The sequence below is a fragment of the Rana temporaria genome, chromosome 4 (genome assembly GCF_905171775.1).
Source record: "Rana temporaria chromosome 4, aRanTem1.1, whole genome shotgun sequence".
Taxonomy (NCBI): Eukaryota; Metazoa; Chordata; class Amphibia; order Anura; family Ranidae; genus Rana; species Rana temporaria.
The window spans coordinates 120,605,253-120,625,213 of record NC_053492.1 but is presented as its reverse complement, the minus strand read 5'-3'; the positions used below and the strand labels follow the sequence as shown (position 1 = coordinate 120,625,213).

The window sequence follows — 19,961 nt, the reverse complement described above, 5'->3', positions numbered from 1 at the left end:
ACATCCAGAACCACAGAAAGCCCCGTGTGGTGTACATCCAGAACCACAGAGAGCCCCCCAGAGTGGTGTGCATCCAGGACCACAGAGAGCCCCCCAGAGTGATGTGCATCCAGAACCACAGAGGGCCCCCAGTGTGGTGTGCATTCAGAACCACAGAGAGTCCCCAGTGTGGGGTACATCCAGAACCACAGAAAGCCCCCTGTGTGGTGTACATCCAGAACCACAGAGAGCCCCCCAGAGTGGTGTACATCCAGAACCACAGAGAGACCCCCAGAGTGGTGTACATCCAGAACCACAGAGAGCCCCCCAGAGTGGTGTGCATCCAGAACCACAGAGGGCCCCCAGTGTGGTGTACATCCAGAACCACAGAGGGCCCCCAGTGTGGTGTACATCCAGAACCACAGAGAGTCCCCAGTGTGGTGTACATTTGTAACCACAGAGAGCCCCCAGTATGGTGTACATCCAGAACCACAGAGCCTCCAGTGTGGTGTACATCCAGAACCACAGAGAGTCCCCAGTGTGGTGTACATTTGTAACCACAGAGAGCCCCCAGTATGGTGTACATCCAGAACCACAGAGCCTCCAGTGTGGTGTACATCCAGAACCACAGAGAGCCCCCAGTATGGTGTACATCCAGAACCACAGAGAGCCCCCAGTATGGTGTACATCCAGAACCACAGAGAGTCCCCAGTGTGGTGTACATTTGTAACCACAGAGAGCCCCCAGTATGGTGTGCATCCAGAACCACAGAGCCCCCAGTGTGGTGTACATTGGGTGACCACATGTCCCGGATTGCCCGGGACAGTCCCGTATTTTGCGAGTCTGTCCCGGGCACATTCATTCCAGGACAATACAGTGTCCTGGAATGAAACTGACAAAGCCACCGCCACCAGGCCAATCATATGCCCCCAAAAAAGGCTGCCATGTCACTGCTTTACTCACTGACAGTACTTGTCCTGGCCGGGAATGCCTGGAGGAGCACAATCCTGCCCTCTGCTTGTGATTGGAGAAATCATAAATCCCGCCTCTTGTGTCCAATCACTGTGCTGTGATTCGTTACAGCACAAGCTCATTTTTGGGAAGGGAGGGTGTCCCTGAATGGTAGTTTGGAAATGTGGTCACCCTAGGTGGACATCCAGATTCACAGAGAGCCCCCAGTGTTGCTCCACACACTGACTTATTGATAGGGTTGCCACCTGTCTGGGATTCACCTGGACAGTTTGGGTTTTGAATCACGTGTCCGGGTTTCAGGCAGACTAAAACCAGGACACATTATTCAGACCAGGCTGTGGCTCCTAGAGTAACCAAGCTAGTCACACACAAATCTGTTGCCACCAGCAGCTGTCTGGGGATAGGTTCAGCATCAGGGGGGGCAGGGTGATAATGTCAGCAAGAACAATTTGGCCACACCCATTGTTAACTGCGACACACTATGCGCACTGCATTACTGCTCTCCTTGGGGCATTCAAAGGTGTCCCAGGCCGCTATAGTGTTCGGGTGTGGCTTAAAGCAGGGGTTCACCCTATAAACAAAAAAATAATTTTTTTTTCTTCTAGCATAAAATTAGGCATAGTAGCGTGAGCTACAGTATGCCTGTCTTGATTTTTTTCGCCCGGTACTCACAGTGCAATCCTCTATAGAAGATTCCGACTCCCAGCGGGGAATGGGCGTTCCTATCCAGACGAAGGATGATTGACGGCCGGCTCTGGCACGTCACGCTTCTCCGGAAATAGCCGAAATAGGCTTTGCTCTTCACGGTGCCTAAGCATAGTCTGTGCACAGGCGCCGTATAGCGCAGTGAAGAGCCGAGACCTACTCCGGCTGTCTTCGGGGAGCGTGACGTGCCAGAGCCGGCCGTCAATCATCCTCCGTCTGGATAGGAAAGCCCATTGCCCGCGGGGAGTCGGAATCTTCTATAGAGGATTGCACTGTGAGTACCAGGCGAAAAAAATCAAGACAGGCATACTGTAGCTTGCGCTACTATGCCTAATTTTATGCTAAAATGTTGCTATGGAGGGTGAACCACCGCTTTAAAGAAAAGGTGGCAACCCTACTTCATGAACACAGTAGGAAATAAACTTAGGGCTCTGGAATGTTAGGCTGCATGTGTCCTGCAAACCTATGAATGCACTCTGGGCAAGATTTGGTGCATTACTTTGAAAAAAGTGATCATAGAAGAAAATCACCACAATAAATTTACAAAACACAACACATTTGCTGTACTGTATCCACGTTCTTGATTTGTGCCAGATTCCAACATGGCTTCCAGCGTGATTGCGGCAGGACGTAGACGTAAGCCGGGGGAACGATGGGATAGGTAATCCTTCGCAGAGACTGCACACCGAGCTCCCGGCTGAGTGCCTTGTTCCAAACCCAAAGCTGCATAGGTCCGATGTTTTTTTTACAACACCGGATGTAAGGCTGCTGTGTGATCACGTGATCTCGCCACGCGTGGACCTTTCCCTGTGTTATGCCGGGAGAGGAATTGAGTGCGGCGTGTTAACCCTTCCGGGGCCAGGCTGACCGTGCTCTGAGTATGTGTGTGAGGGAGGAGGGGGGGCGTCTTCGTCATTAACCAATTCACCTCCAGCATGTACCATTGTGTGTTCCAAGAGCAGTGCTTTTATATCTCGGGGCTAATATAACAGAAGAACCATGTGCTGAGTGCAGGAATGTGTACTAACCAATCTGTAGCCATGTTTTACTGTAGTGCTGGAAAGTGAAGTGGCTTTGTGCTGCACTGTGCATGTTGTTACCTTCCCCTGGTAGCCCACTTGTTTGTAGTGATTGGTATGGAGTGAGAGCCCTTCACCTGTATATAAAGTCTGCATTTTATCATCACTGTGGATGCTCATTTGTTTTGTATTTTTTCCCAGCAGTTAAATATTCCTGAAAGAAAATGTCTGGAATAAAAAGAACCATTGAAGGCAAGGACCCGGATTATGAAGATATATCGGTTGTCCATCAGAACAAGCGGCATAAGGCCAGTGAAATATCAGGTAGATGAAGAAAATGTTTTCATTCCCAAAGCAGCGGGTATTCAGGGCACACATTGCAAAGAGTGGCACAGGCTTTATTCCTGCTAAGCTGAGCAGTAGAGATGGGCTCAGGCGTGTTTGCATCGTAGTCCCAACCCATAGCTCCCAACTGTCCCTGATTTGGAGACATGTCCCTCTGTCCCCTTCATTTGTCCCTCATTTTGGTCTGATCTACACAGTTGTATATAACATGCACTTTATCTTTCAAAAAGTGTTTCCCAGTGCTAAACCTTTCGTCCAGATTCTAAATTGGTGCATTTGTAAATTTTAAAAGCCAATATAAAAGGAATGGTAGTGGTAAAAAAAATCCCTTGTGGATTAAATTAACCTTGTTTTTGGGTTAATTCTCCTTTAAGGGGGTGTGGCAGGGGGCGTGTCCTATGCCTACATACATTTGCTAGCAGGTGTCCCTCATTCCCATCTCAAAATGTTGGGAGGTATGCCAACCCACCTGAGCAATCCCGCCAGGAAGCCACCACTGCACACTGCCAATCATAGCCAATCAGCAGTGAGACATTTCCTGGCCCGCAGCGGCACATGCACACGCTGACTATGATTGTTGTAGTGCAGTGGTAGGATTGCTAAGGTGGGTTGGGACTATTATCCAAATCATGCCTGAGCCTATTCCTGGTGAGCAGATCCAGCTTACAATTAAAGTAAAGCTAAATTCACCTTTCCTTCAATGGTCCTTGTCCTTTGCCTGTACCAGCATCTTCTGGATGGCAGCCTTTGGCCATCTTCATTGACCAGCACAGGGTGATGTCACTCCTATACGTGTACAGGAATTAGTAATCTCTGCACACAGGGACCATGCTGCCGATGGAAGGTGTATTTTTTTTTTTTTTGTATAATCTTTATTTGTGGACGGCATAGTAATACATCACAACTCCTGTTGTCAGAAGCGTCTTACATCAAACAATAAGCCATCCATTTTTGTTTTTTTCCAACATAACAGAGAAAAGAAACAGAGGGAGCACGCAATCACATTGAGACCTAGTACCTATGATAATATCACAGGGGATCTGAGGGCCAGGTAACGGGCCAAAAATGGGGGTCACCCCCCCGCACAATATACATATATTGAGGCTTAAGATCTAGGGGTGGCACCCCTCCAACATCTCATCAGGTAATGAAAGGGGTTTTCCGGTACTCTAAGGAGGGGCCGGAGGCCAGCCCAACCAAGTGTTTTTTTTTTTTTTAAGTAAAAATTAACAAACATGTTATACTTCCCTCCTCTGTGCAGTGGTTTTGCACAGAGCAGCCCAGATCCTCCTCTTCTCAGGTCCCTCCCTCAGCAAGCAGCTTACTATTCAGACACAGAGCTGCTGCCTGGCCCTGCCCCACCCCCTTTCTCTCCTCATTGGCAGACTGAATTTGATTGACAGCAGAGGGATTCAGTGGCACCATGCTGCTGTCTCAGCCAATGAGGAGGGGAGTCCCAGGCAGCCAAAACACTCCTGCAACATCGCTGGCTTTAGAGGGACCTTAGGTAAGTATTAGGAGGGCTGCTACACACATAAGGCTTTTTATCTTAATGCATTCTGACTTTACAATCACTTTAATTTGTATTTTTTATTGCAATAAACAGCCTGCCTGCTTGCTGTTTGCGACAAAGGAACTTTAGTTCCGCCATAATAGTAATAGCCTGTATTCCCATCACACACATTCCTGGAATAGGCTCTTAAAAGTATTGAGTGCTGCAGCAACCGAAGCATGCACGACACAGTGTAAATATTTGCCAGCACACCACAGATCATCAGAATAAGTCTAAATTATTTTTTTATTGAAGAAAGATCACATCACAAACAGAAGTAAAAAGTTTCAGAGCCACACTGGACCCCTTCGTCAGGCATGTCTGATGAAGGGGTCCTGTGTGGCTCTGAAACGTTAATGCAATAAAACAGTGCAGCGCAATAGTCCCTGGATGAAATGAATCAGTGCAGCACAGTAATTTATGTCCATGTAATAAATGGGATCAGAAAGGAGTCCATTAGTGTATGTGAGAAAGCACAAATCGTATAGTGCAGTGTAGACGTTTTGACAGGTGTCAAGGGATTATTATGAATTTACCTTAAGTGCTGGCTTGCAATTTCAGTTTGTTTATTATCATTGTGTGAGCGCTGAATACCTTTTTTCATTTATGGATCTGAAATGTTACACTTATCAGTTTGTGATTTGTTTTTGTTTTTTCGATTACAAAGACATTCAGACTTGTTCTGAAGAACTGTGGTCTGCAGGCAAATGTTTATGCTTTAACAAAAGGGGCGAAAGCCCCCCTGTTAATTAGGACCTATCTACCCCCCCTGTTCTATGCTGTGTTTGCTATGTTGTTTATAGAAATAAAACAATCTCCTTGTTCTGTGCATGCTCCAATCCCCCTGGCCATTCCTGCTCAACCTAGATTGGGAGGGAGGAGGAAGGCTGTGCAGAATCTGCTCATGCAGTGAAATGGATGTGAGCCACCTGCAGGCAGTTCACATCCTGTACACCAGGTCCGACCTGGTGGGATCTGTGACAATTTTCTATGCTGAAAACCACTATAATCTCTTTGTTAATTAGGTGTAGAACCCACACTAGTTTCTGTTTTACTCCAAAGCGGAACTAGAAACTGGCAAAGATAGACCTGAAACAGGTTTTCCTGCTCTTTTATTGTGGTACAAGCCACTTGCGCTAGCTGCCCGTGCCAATATAATGGTGCAGGAAGCCTAGTTTGCTTTATTTTTATTTTTTTTGTGCATATGCTGTGACCTTTGAGAATGAATTTCTCCACAGTACTTGCCGCTCCAGTTCTGTGAGGACGTCCATGGACATCCTCCCAGAACTGCGCATTTCACGCTCCTTCTGGGGCGCGCATTGTGCAAGCGCTGTATCTGCTTTGTCCTTGACACTGCTGATCACAAATCGCGGAAAAGGGCCAATCACTGACAATCACTGCTGGTCACATGTAAACAGACTTGCCCGGTTATCAACATTCCTTTCCTCACACACTGTATCTGAGACAATAACAGTCTAGGTTGACAGGGCACAGTGAGTATATTGTCTACACTAATCGTCAGTGCTGACATATCAGTACAGCCTTATCGCGCACATCAGTGAAAAATAAAAATTAGTTATTTGGAAAATTGTATAACACAAACTAAGGACACTAAAATCTTATTTTTTTTTTTACAGTTCAGAAAAATTACTATTGATTCTGCTAGATTTCCAGTGCCCTTATAACTTCTTGTACACTAAATGTGATTGTAATGTCTTGTAAAAATAAATAAATGTTATGTCATACTTTGTGCTATGGTTTTGCACAAAGCAACCCTTGCCCTACTTATCTGGGGTCCTCCACCATTGCTCCTGCCTTCTTCACCCTGCTAAGTGCACCCATACCATTGTTAAGGGGGCACTCAAGGGGGTCTCGATCTTGAACAGCACTGTATGGATACTGTCACTGGATCTGACTCACAGCAGCAGGAGCCAATGGCTCCCACTGCTCTTACTATGTCCAGGATGGGGAGAGAGAGAGAAATGTCACTGGATCAATATCGGGCTCAGGTAAGTATTTGGGGGAGGGGGTAAGCTGCACCAAAAAAAAAAACTTTTTTTTTTTTTCTCCCTTAATGCAGAAAATGAATTAATGTAAAAAATCTTTAGCCTTTACAACCACTTTGTCTGACATCTCAAACAATGTTATCAGCTTTTCCAAGTATATTTTGTGACCTACAGTATACCTTCTCCCTATGTATTGGCGATAAGGACAGTTATTTGTATTTCAGATCAGGTGAGCAGCCTAGATTAACAACACTGCTTTTTCATAAATACAGTGCAGTCAGTGAGTGTTGTCTTCCTAGGACAGGAAGTGTATTACTGACAGAATCACCAAGTTAAAATACCATGGGAAAAAAAAGCATAAAAAAAAAACTACTGCTGCCACCCCACCACAACTAAGAACCGATTAGTTGCAATATATTAATAGGTTTAGAGAAGCACAAGGGCTTTGTCAGAGTTTTGTGAAGATCAGTGTTTTTCTATATGCCCTGTTAACGTTGTAATGCAGGCGAATTACTGTGTGGAAAAATTCAACTTGTTTGCATTTTTTTTTGCACTACTCCCAGGTAAAAAAAAAAAATTTAACGATATTGCATTGTAATAAAGCAAGGCACTGCCCCATGAATCCAGTCCAGCATTTCCTTTTTTTTTTTTTTTTTTTTTTTTTTTTTTTTTTTTTTTTTTTTTTTTTTTTTTCCGTCCACTTCAGACTTCGCCAACAAAAGACTACCCTGACATAGGACAGGGAGACCTGCTCACGGTATAACCGCCCATAGCGTCTCATTTGTGGCTTTGCATCATATGTGGTTATTTCTTATTATATAGATTTTTTGTCCTGCCTTGTTTGCTATGTCATGTGTGTATATTAAGCCAGCATGGGCACAGTATTGCCATACGGCAGTATGGCAAAGTACAAAAAGAAAAAAATTACATCATAAGACCAAAGTGCCCCTACCCAAGTCAACTAACCCAACCCCCCCCCCCCCATACCCTGACCCACCCCTTTCTCTCCGAACCTCAGTCTCTTAGTTTGTCAACTTTTACTTCACAACCTGTCCTATACCATCCGGACTAGATAACTCTGTGATGACTTATAGTCAACCCAGTCCTGCCATTTAAGTTTGAATCCCCTTTCACCTTCCTCCCCCATAAACTTAAGCTGTTCAATATAAAAAATATCATTTATTTTATCAAGACAATTCTTCATTGTTGGGCTCTCGGGATCTTTCCACTGTTTAGGGATCAGGCTCTTTGCTGCATTCAGGATATGGGGGAGCAAGGTTCTCATATACTGTTTACTAGTCAAATTTGTCCCGTGGAACAAACACACCCACGGGTCTACTGCTATTTTATTTCCAGTGATTTCCTTGATTACTGATACCACGTTATGCCAATATTTGTTGATTTTGGGGCACGTCCACCAAAGGTGTGACATGGTTCCGGGTTCCATACAACCCCTCCAACAGAATCCGGAAGTCTCCCCTTGGAATCGATGTGCAATATCTGGGGTGATATACCATCTTGATAAACATTTAAAATTCATTTCTATCAACCCGCAGTCAGTCCAGCATTTCCTAAGCTAGTGTGAATCTGTCCTTAACTCGTTTACTGACACTGACTTATGTCCTATGTCGGGCGGCACAGTGGTGTAGTGGTTAGCACTTTTACCTAGCAGTAATAAGGTTCACTGGTTCGAATCCCAACCATGACACCACCTCCCTGTGCCTGTGCAGGTTTCCTCTGCGTACTTGGATTTCCTCCTATACTACAAAGGCATGCTGGTAGGTTAATTGGATCCTGTCTAAATTGGCCCAAGTATGTATGAATGTGAGTTAGGGACCTTAGATTGTAAGCTCCTTGAGGGCAGGGACTGATGTAAATATATGTAAAGCGCTGCATAAAATGGACAGTGCTATATAAGTACCTCTAATAATAATAATAATAATATGTCAGCAGCAGTGGGGGTTACACACACACACTGCCAGGAGCACATCTGAACTTGACAAGCCAACTGTCGGCTGTACAGCTGCCTGATCGCTTTCACAGACCCCAGAAAAGTTGTTTCCCGGGCTCTGTAGAGGGGTGGCTGGTTAGAGTTGTGGCACAAAAAAAAGTGAATGGAGCTTGATCTGCGCTTCATTAGCTTTGGTAGAAGGTAGGTGAGACATCCGGGGTCTGTTCAAAGAACCGGTCATTGCTATCACATATGGGACTTTTGGTCCCTTACATAAAAGTAAAGTTAAAGGAGTTGTAAAGGAAAACATTTTTTTGCCTAAAATTAATGTCTGCAAGGTAGACAGACAGAATAGTGTAATGATTCTGTTAAAAAACGAGTAAATACCTATTAAATTCCTTCATCTATATCACCTCTGGCGTTCTAGTTTCTGTTCTCTCATTCACTTCCTGGTTTGCGGCGCTCGTTCATACAAGAACTACATTTCCCAGTATGAATTGCGGCACGCCCAGTAATTCACACCTCCTTGAAGTCTCTAACACGTAGAGAGCATCCTGCCGCACAGATATAGTTCCCAGGAGGGGGCGAGCACATCACTGACCACCGCAGTAAAGCCTCCCGTCACGGTGGTCAGTAAAATCAGACAAGCAGGAAGTAAACAGAACAGAGAAGAAATAGAGCAACTTCTGAGCAAAAACGAACAATGAGGAAGTGAAAAGAGGAATGTCTGCATGTAAAGGATGCTTAATATGAAAACATTTTTTTTCCTTTACAACCCCTTTAAGTGCACATATGAATGTGTAAACACGAAAAATGTTGATTGCACAATGCATTATACATTATACGCCAGAGTGAGAGCAATAATTCTAGTGCCATTATTCACGGTAAACTCTAAACGAATGACCTGTATGGGCTTTTAAACCGCTGCCTATGTAAAATTCCACAGGAGCTCTTAGGTTTAAGCCTGGACATGTTTGTTCTCTTACACGGTGCAACCTCATCTTTTATATTTTACAAACAAATGGGTAATTTGTTGCTTTTGTGTGCCCTAAAATGAACAATAATGTATTTTTTGCTAAAAATATTACCCCCGTTTTATTCCCTAGGGTCTCTGTTTTCTGGGTGTTTAGCTAATCTTTAGACCTAAAATTATTTTTTAAACATGCAAACAAAATGCAAAAATGGCTCTGGTTAAAGAGGGTTAAACGAAAGGGTTAAAGAGGAACTTCACCTGAATCATTAAAGTAAATAAAGGCACCTTTAAAACTGTTGTATGAAGAAAGAGAAAATTACCCCTAGGGGCTTTGTGCTGCAGCAAAAAATGAAAAATATACCAGTTGATAAAGTATAATTTTTTTTATTTAATATAATGTTCAAAAAGAGCCCCAAATGAGGGACTCATTAAAACTGTTGTATATTTATTGTTAATTGCATTCATTTCTGTGATTTAGTGTTTTGTGTGTACTGTTCATATCCCGGTGGCCATTTTCTCTCTCCTTACTTGTTGGAATTCTGGAGGATCCCACACATGTACATTCAGTGCTCTAGCTGAGAATCTTTTTGTTTACAAAAAATAGATAAAAACTGGTGAGGTAGTCTTCCTAGGGGCAGCTGGGAGGCATTGGCGATATCAGCATGGCCTAAAAAAAGGGAGGAAATACAATTCCTACTACTGTAAGTTGACACAACTTTTTATTTTACGATGCATGTAACGCGATTACAGATCAGCATGCAGAGCTGCATGCATCCATGCTTAATTTGTGTGTGGGGGGGCTTAGTTTAGTTTTAAGAATATGTAAATACTGTATTGGCCATACTGTTCATTTTAAGTGATTACTGCCTTGTTTCCCAAAGTGATCGCCTCTTTACAGGAACAAATGACTACTGCCTAATAGGGATAAGCTCAGGTGTGTTCAGATCCTAGTCCAAGCCCACCTGAGTGAGCCAGCTAGGAATCTATATCTTGTATTGGTCCAATCATGAGTGGCCAAACCATTCCCTGACCCTCATGAACACAAAGGACGTGTATACGTGTAGCTGGGAATCCCTTGGCATCTTCTGACTGGCTTTGTGCAATGACGGCTACCTAGCAGGAAAGCTTGGGTGGATTCAGACTATGGTCCGTACATGCACAAGCTCATCCCTGTTTCCCAGATAGAAAGGGCCAACTCAAGTGTCTGCATGAAGTAATGGCTACATGTTGGATTGACTAGCTTCATACATCCGTTACAGCTGGTTCATATTTTAGAGAAATGGCAATTTTGTTCCCAAACTTATATATTGTATTATCATCTATGTACTTTTACTACTTTATCATTTTATCATCGCTTGTTGACTTCATATGTCTTTTCTTTTTCTGCTGATATAGCTCGAGATGCTGCCATCTTGAAGATAGAATCCGTTGTTAAGGATCAGTTTGCTGTTGAACTGAAGAATAAAGAACATGAGATTGAAGTTATTGATCAGGTAAGAATAACATAGTGGTATCTGAAAGGCATATCTACTTGTTGTTTTAAAAACAAACCAACCAGTGATCTTATGCACAAAATCTACTGGAAAAAACATACAGAATGATTTGTCCTGTTCTTGTAAGACTGGCTTTAAGGCTGCTTTTATTTAGTTTTAAGAATATGTAAATACTGTATTGGCCATACTATTAATTTTAAGTGATTACTGCCTTGTTTCCCAAAGTAATCGCCTCTTTACAGGAACAAATTACTACTGCCTAATAGGGATAAGCTCAGGTGTGTTCAGATCCTAGTCCAAGCTTACCTGAGTGAGCCAGCTAGGAATCTATATCTTGTATTGGTCCAATCATGAGTGGCCAAACCATTCCCTGCCCCTCCTGAACACAAAGGACGTGTATACGTATAGCTGGTGATCAAAATATACTGGAAAATATATACAGAATGATTTGTCCTGTTCTTGTAAGACTGGCTTTAAGGCTGCTTTTATTCATATCCCACTTCCCATCTCTGCATCCTCTTGCTGTTGTCTTTTAGGAGGAGATTTATTAAAACTGGAGAGTGCAAAATCTGGTGCAGCTGAGCTGTGTATAGTAAACCATCTTCTAGCTTTTATTATCAAAGCTTAATTGAACAATCTGAAGTTAGCTACCATGCACAGCTGCACCAGATTCTGAGTGCTCCAGTTTTAGTAAATCTCCACCTTAGTGTTGCTAAGGCCTACAGCAGAGATTGTAATTAATTCCAGTTATTTTAACAAAATCAGAGTATACTTAAAAGTGAAATGAGTTGCATATTAAGGGGACTTGTAGGATTAACATGACATTCAGTAATAAATACACCTGAACAATCGCCACTTGCTTGTTTGATTGAATGTACTACCTGACGGCTAGAGACACATATATTGAGTTCCTATATTTCCTGAAAGCTTATAACATAAGGACTTATGAGTATGTTTTAACCACAGTCGCTGCAAATGAAGTCCCTAAAATGTATGTCACTAAAAAGAAATAAACCATTCTCTGCAATACATGCGGATTTCACCATGTTTTCTCTTTCTGCAAGTACAGAAAAATACCTGCTGACCTGCCAGATATCCAGTCGGCTCCAAATTTCCTGTTTTGAGCTGACAACACAGGGCCTTTGATAACTGAAATGCCAACTAGGCTTTAACAGCCATGATGTAAAGAAAGATCCGGATGGCCACACTTCTTCCATAAAATCACCTTTATTGATTCATAATTCACAATGTACAAATGGGGAATATAGCCACCAGCTAACGCGTTTCACACCAACCTAGGTGCTTAATCAGGGTTACCAGCCTGACTACAAAACTCCTATTCCCCAACCCTCTGTGACCCACCCACGTATACACACGTAGGTAGATTTACTAAAACAGTAAAGTACAAAATCTGATTCAGCTTTGCATGGTAGCCAATCGGCTTCGAACTTCAGCTAGTTCAATTAAGCTTTGTCAATAAAACCGGGCAGCTGATTGGTTTCTATGCAGAGCTGCACCAGATTTTAATCTCCAGTTCTAGTGGATCATCCCCATTGACTTCTTTCCCAGCAAAACAATGCAACTGCCTTTACTCACAAGAGCATGCCCACACAATGTAGGGAAACAGCTCTTTGAAGATGTAATTTAGGGGAAAGCCTGCATCAGTGGCAACTGAGTTCCCGTTGCAAAAGTTTTATAAGTGTAATGATGTTACAGGGAATGATAAAAGCTGTTTCTCACCACAGAAACAGGATAAAACAGAAAAATTGCAGGCACAAGCTTAATAAGGTGAGAGGGAGGTTTAAGAAAATAATTTGGATACTGTTTGGACCTACATATTAAAATACACAGTATTCCTAGAGTTAAGGTAAAACTGACACAACAAAAATAGTCCAACTAGGTAAGCTGAACTTTTCTCAGTTCCTTAATAGCAAAAGAATCCAGGATGAGGATGACAGCCCTTGAACCTACAACGTTGGCAGTCTGTGGCTCCTATAGTGTATCATCACTGGTTCCCTAAACATTTTCTGAACCTGTGGAGTGCACAGCCCATGATGTACTGTGTACTTTATTCTCATGCTCTCTTCTGCCCAGAGGCAGGCTGTAAAATCATGGCTTGCACTGTGCAGATGGGGCTGATTTACTTCTTGTAGGGAAGTGATGTCTCTGCCAATGGACGTATGTGCATTCAGCTTCGTAGACCTGTACCCAGAACTAGGGTGACTTTCTGGGATACATGAAGGTATCTTCTGATGTGATGTCAGTTGATGTCATGAAGATGAGTTGGCACTGGAGGTGTGGTGAAAATTAGAGCTAAACTTCTAGCTGCTGCTGTAAGAAGAGCTGTTACTTTATTCATTCAACAGTGGAATGGTAAGAGAAACTAATGTGATGTCAGTTGTTAAACTACAATAATATATACCCAGGCATGGCCTCATTTAAAGTCCTAATTGTCCCCCCCCCCCCCCCTATATATCATGATTACAATAATATATAATCGTATAATAATCTTTCTAAAGCCTTATCTGTCCTCAACCTTCTATAGCAGCAAGATTTTTGTCAAGGTTCTTTGTCCATACTGTATAGGATTTATTGTAAGTGACAAAATGTATTGTCTGACAAAAATGTTTTGCTATTTTGGCACACTCTTATTTAGTGTTTTTTGATATTTCTCATTTAGAGACTGAATGAGGCTAGACGTATGATGGATAAACTCAGAGCATACATTGTGGCTAATTATTACGCTTCTGCAGGGTTTGGTAAAGGACATGAGGTAAGCAATGTATTCCATTTGATTCCAATATTCTATTTATGGATTTTCAACAATTTAATAAACCCTTTTTTTTTATTATAGTAGATATGTTCTTGTTTTCCCTAGGGCACCTCAGCATGTGATCCCACAATTCTAAATCATCCATCTATCAAAAAATTCTTGGAATCCCCTTCACGAGCTTCATCTCCTGCAAACCACCGTTCAGACACCCCTTCTGTCAGTAATTCGGAAACTGAGTCTATATGTACCCACAGTGAGCTTCTGGATAAAGATAGTCATGTAGCTACCAAAACTGTGCACAAAGGGACCTCTGCTGCAGATGGAAAACTGGTGAAGGTATGAATTTTGAGGTTTTAGTAGCCTGCATAAAAAGTAAAAAGAGGCATAGATGTAAATATTTGAGCGTTTTACACATAAAACACATTGTGGTGGAGAATGTAAATCTTTCATTCTCCTCCATTGAACAACACCTTATTTTTCGCTTTTGGGTTATACTGCCACCTACACTTCTGTGTGCCCCCAGCTGACACTCTTACTCATGGCTGCTTTCATTGTTCTATCTGATGGTGAAGCACTTGTCTGCAGCCTGGAATGTGTTGCTCTTTACTCCTAGAGTCTATTCTGCTATCAGAGTGTGCTTATAGAATGCATGGAGAAGATGGCTATGAACTTCAGTTGTGAGTGCTTGCACGGGTTTCCTGTCTGTACATATGCATAACATACTGTGGTTAAGGGGCTGAATTGCGGAACCCATCTTCAGGAAGCAGCCGATCCCCATTGCTTTTAAGGGAGGTCTGAATAAGCCCACGGAACATACTGCAAAGTATTCTCCCTTTTATCGGTTCCTCTTAAACGTTCCTTTTCTCTGCTCCATTGCCCGCCACGCGAGGACTTCGGAGGCTTGACTTCCAGTCCATCCAAAAAGTCTGAAGCTCAAAGCTTGCCTAACCCTCAGACAACCCTTCCTCCTCATGAAGGCACACCCCTTAATGATGTTTGTTATCCATTGCGGACACTTGGACACCTTGCATCCCAGATGCTTAGATGGAAGAGGTGGTAACCAAAGGATACAAACTAGAATTTTGTTTATTACCACATCCAACTTTCCTTTGACTTCACACAGATTAGCAGATCTCCATCAAGCCCTTTCAAGTCTTTTGAACCAAGGTGTCATACCCACAGTTCCTGTGACAGGTTTCAAGGCTTTTTCTCCAACCTATTCAAAGTCCCAATCCCAAAGAGGAAATCCATCCCATCTTGGATCTTAAAGCGGTGGTTCACCCACAATAACAACATTTTAGCATTAAATTAAGCATAGTAGCGCGAGCTACAGTATGCCTGTATTTATTTTTTTTGCCCGTACTCACTGCAATCCTATAGTGAAGATTCCGACTCCCCGGGGGGAATGGGCGTTCCTATCCAGAGGGAAGATGATTGGCGGCCGGCTATGGCACGTCACGCTCCCCGAAGATAGCCGGAGTAGGTCTCGGCTCTTCACGGCGCTATACGGCGCCTGCGCACAGACTATGCGCAGGCGCCGTGAAGAGCCAAGTCCTATTTCGGCTAATTCCGGAGAATCGTGAAGCGCCAGAGCCGGCCGTCAATCATCTTCCCTCTGGATAGGAATGCCCATTCCCCGCGGGGAGTCGGAATCTTCACTATAGGATTGCACAGTGAGTACGGGGCAAAAAAAATAAATACAGGCATACTGTAGCTCGCGCTACTATGCTTAATTTAATGCTAGAAAAAAAAAAAAAAATTATAGGGTGAACCCCCTCTTTAAGGCTCTGAATGTTATAATTTGAGCTTGAGAACCCTGCATGGAATCCTCCAGGTCTGTCCTTGCCTCCCTTCACCAGAAAGACATTCTGGCTTCTTTGAACATCAAGAATATTTAACTACACAAGCCTATGCTTTACTGTGGGGCTCTGACACTAACAGTTTGTTCTCCCTTTAGTCTCTCATTTGCACAGGTGTTCAGCAAGGTGCTGCCCCCAGTATTAGCCCTACTGTGCTCTCATGTCATCCTCATTGTGGGACGCTTAGATGACCTTCTGTTGAGGAACAGTCACACCGAGCTCCATCCTTTAATGTGACTTTGACTGTCCAGACAGTACAGCAGTTTGGATCCTGAACATTAAGGCTGGCCCTACACGGTTCAAATCTTGGCCGGTTCAGCAGGATCCAGCCGAGATTCGAACCGTTAATGGGCAGGCTGAATGTACCAAGTGGATTGACCAGATTCACTTACGATTATTGCTGGTGGCTGCTATAGCTGCTTTCAATAATCACTGTCCTCTACTTGCAGGGAGAAGAGAATTGCTGACTCCCCTGTCAGCACTGTCTATGTTGATGTAAGGATCATGCAAATTTCTTTCCTGCAACCCGTGATTGCAGGAGAAAAATTTGCACAGTGTATGGCCGGCCGCCTATGAAATCTTCACTGGAACTGACCCATTGTTTGGAGTACTTGGATTTAGTCCTGGATATTGTTCAAAGTATTTTACCTTTTTTATATCTCCAGATTCAAGCTCTCTGGCTTAGCACTCATGGCTGTTAAACCCAGGTTTTGAGAGATGGGGGCATCTGATTCTTTGATTCCTACAGCGCCTAAAGCTAAGAGATGGATTTTTTTGAAGCCCTGGGCTTCCTTCTTGCCTAAGGTAATTTCTGCCTTTCACTTCAACTGGGACATCTTTCTTCTATCCACATCCAGTTAACCAAAAGGAAACGTCTTTCCATTTTCGAGATTGTTCTTTCAGAAAGACTGATTTCTTTTGTCATTCTGAATGGTCCCAGTAAGAGTACTTGGGCTTCACCTGCTACCATCTCTAGGTGGCTCAAAACATCATTCAAGCTTATGGCCTCCAGGATCTGGTCCCTCTTTTCCTGACAAGGCACACTTTACTAGATCTGTGAGTGCTTCCAAAAATTTACAAGGCTGCCACCTCTGGTTTTCTGTCCACAGTTCTGCCAGGTGGACTTTTATGGTCTCATCTGATACCAGCTTTGTGACACAGGTTCCACTTCTCTGTGTTTTTTTTTTTTTATCATGCTCTCTGTACTGCTTTGCTATAAAACGGAGGCCTGCTGTTTAGTATGGGGGGTTAGCCTGGGCTGACCTACAGTTTTTAGTTTGCCAGTGCCCAATCAACCTGTTGGCACCAGTATAACCTGAAGGTCAGAGATTTCCTGTGACCCTCAGTGGACAACATGAAAAAGATTTCAAGCAGTTGTAAGGAAAGGATAAGAGCTGATATTCAGGCAAGTGAATGAATAGTAACTAATAGTAGCAAATTAGCTGTATGATTTTTATTAATATTTATGTTGGCCTACTGAAATCTGGATGCTGTTGGCAACTAACCATCCATAATGCTGCAAGTATTTCATACAATACTATAACAAAATCTCTGAATCTAACAATCTGCCCCACTTGTATAGAAAAATTCAGCCATTTGCTCCGGTGTGTAGATACCTTTTCTCAGTAGCATGTCATAGCTGACCCAGGAACAAAAAAACAGTAAAGCTCTCAGCACTTTTTGTCTCGGTGGATGCAGGGCTGAATGTGGCTACACTACTAAAGTGATGATGTGAGCACATTTAATCACACCGAATAATGTATGAAAATAACGGTTGCACTCATACAAATCATGTGGAGGTAGTCCTGTTTATACAATTCAAATGTGACTTGGACAAGAATTTGTCAAATGTATGCAGTCGGCCTGCTTGAAGAAGAGTGGGGCTCCAATTCCATGAAAAAGATAGACAAAGAGCAAAGCAGGGTAGAAGTCCCAATAGTGTAATAACTCATTTTTGATTTTAATAATGAAAAATTACTCAACATCAGAGGGATAACAGTATATCAGCAGAACTCTGGGCAATCCCGTGTCCAGATTTATTAAAATCCTTATTGATTTACTAACCTATTGGCCCTTCTGCGCTGCATGTCATAGCTGAACCTTTCTAAAAAAAACTCCACTAAAGAGGTAAAGGTGTTTTAGTATGTTTTGCCTAAGCTGTGCTGTCAGTAAGAATGATTCTGTGGAGGTGGCTGACATGATGGCTTCTTACTAATTGCAAGAAAAGCAGATTATCGTGGTAATTGGTTGTGTTTTGGTGACCTTAATAGCTCCTTCTAAAGCTGTTGTGTTTACAAAACCTTTATGCTTGAAATGTATTTTAAGGATTCCGTGCCAACAGAAAATGACAACCAAACTGCTGGGTTTACAAGATCTGTGGACACTTCTAGGCGTTTTGTGAAGAAAACTTTGGTTGTTGGAAATGTCTCCAGGTATGTTTACTGTCATCTGAAGATGGCTTTGTTTTTGTTTTTTTAAGATGGGGATGTGTACTTTATAACCTTGCTATCTAAAAAGCAATGTATATATTGTGTGGTGTTTATTATATTTTTTTGCTGAGATTGGTTTGTAGATTGTTTGGCAGCCTGGGCATAGAAAGGCAGTGGTCGCCCCAAAAGTAAGCTGCAAAATCTCTGAGCAATAACAAATGCTATTTAGTTGGAGATGTTTGTCCTCCCCTTTTTTCGACATTCCTCATTACAAGTATATTATTGGGATTGAATTCTTATCAAGCACGCTGTTTACATGCGATTGTCCTATGTTTAGTCTCCACATTACAAGCTTGTGGCATTAGGGCTCTGTTCCAGATTACTATGGGACTTTGTCTTGGACCTGGGCTTTACCATGGCATATTATAAAGTAGCGCTGTTACTGATCAAAATTTTTGAGTTTGATTAATCGATTTATTTTTTTAATCGACTCATTTCGATTAATTATAACGCACATACAGATCCAACTAGTTTTAGCTGATCTCCTCCTTGCAGGCCGATTCCCAGTGCAACTACCAACCACTGGAAAAATGGATAGCAGGATACAAAAAACACACAAAGGCAGCGCTCGATGGGAATAGCATTAAAACTTTTATAGTCTTCAAGTAGGTAACAAAATAAATATTGCACTGGAGATAAAATCGATGTAGCTACATAAACTGTAAAAATGGTGAGAGTAATACCAAACGGTAGCAAAAGCAGTCATAAAAACATGTAGCTAAGTATGATACTGGTATAAAAATGTGTACAATGCCACTGCTGAATCCAGATGAGGAGAGGTTAACATCAGTCCGTTGGCATGTAGATGTCCCGTGAAGGGAACTATCGCAACTCCCAGTGGATGGCTGCAGAATCCCAGGTTGATAGAGGGAAGTGTAACAGCCCTTGCGTGTGGCAGATAGTAAGGTCCTGCCGGCATGCAGATATGAAGGCACAGCAAAGGAGCCCTTCAGATGGACACGGCAAGCCCCGCCAGTGTCCGTGACGTCACCGGATCTCCGACGGAACTCCCTGAAGGCCCGGAAGCCGGCGGAGAGGTGAGTACCAATCAAAAGAATTTTAATCGATCAAAAGAATTAAAGATTAATCGATGAATTAATAGTTAATTTCCACAGCCCTATTATAAAGCAATCATGGCATCTCAAGGCAGTAAATGTTTAGGAAGTGTCTAATGCACTAATTATTGCTATATAATATACCCAGTTATCTTGTTAATATACAGACACGTGCTAGGGTGTATGTGTACTGAAATTGGTTTACATGTAAAGAAGATTAAAATGCATACTAGCACTGAACTGAGCACCTGCTCATCCTCAGGTAGTAGACACACATTAGCTCAACAGGTATCCAGCTAATTTTTCCTACTTATATATCAGGCCATGATTTTATACACAAAATGTCCATGACCCATTTTTTTTTTCTTTTTGTCAGCTAAAATCGACACACTGGGGTTGATTTACTAAAACTGGAGAGTGCAAAATCTAGTTCAGCTCTACATAGAAACCAATGAGCTTTCTGGTTTTATTGTCAGTTTAATTCAACAAGCTGACTTTAATAATTGGGATACAATCTTAGGAACAAAGAACACGGAGGAAATTAAGAGCATAATAAATAAGAGCATTAGCCAGTGCATCCCAAAGGGAAATAAAGTCCTGGATGGCTTAACTCCAATGTAAAAATGCATATAAAAGCAAAGGAGAAGGCCTTCAAAAAATACAAGGCTGAGGGATCATCATAAGCATTTCAACTGTATAAAGAATGCAACAAGAAATGTAAGGGTGCAATCAGGGCAGCTAAGATAGAACATGAAAGGCATGTAGCAGAGGATGGTAAAACAAATCCCAA

General features: G+C 42.6%; 1 protein-coding gene across 7 annotated transcripts in view; it reads left to right on the top strand.

Annotated features, from left to right (window-relative positions):
- The first annotated feature begins 2,310 nt into the window (after positions 1-2,310).
- Positions 2,311-19,961, top strand: part of YEATS2 (YEATS domain containing 2) — a 110,724-nt gene continuing 93,073 nt past the window's right edge. For 3 of the 7 annotated variants that reach the window (XM_040348973.1, XM_040348972.1, XM_040348967.1), the window contains exons 1-6: positions 2,424-2,534; positions 2,877-2,999; positions 10,898-10,995; positions 13,676-13,768; positions 13,874-14,104; positions 17,953-18,059. In XM_040348973.1, coding sequence (XP_040204907.1) covers positions 2,900-2,999; positions 10,898-10,995; positions 13,676-13,768; positions 13,874-14,104; positions 17,953-18,059 — 629 coding nt within the window. In that variant the 5' untranslated portion in view covers positions 2,424-2,534; positions 2,877-2,899. The other 4 variants (XM_040348969.1, XM_040348970.1, XM_040348971.1 and 1 more) reach the window with 4 other exon arrangements.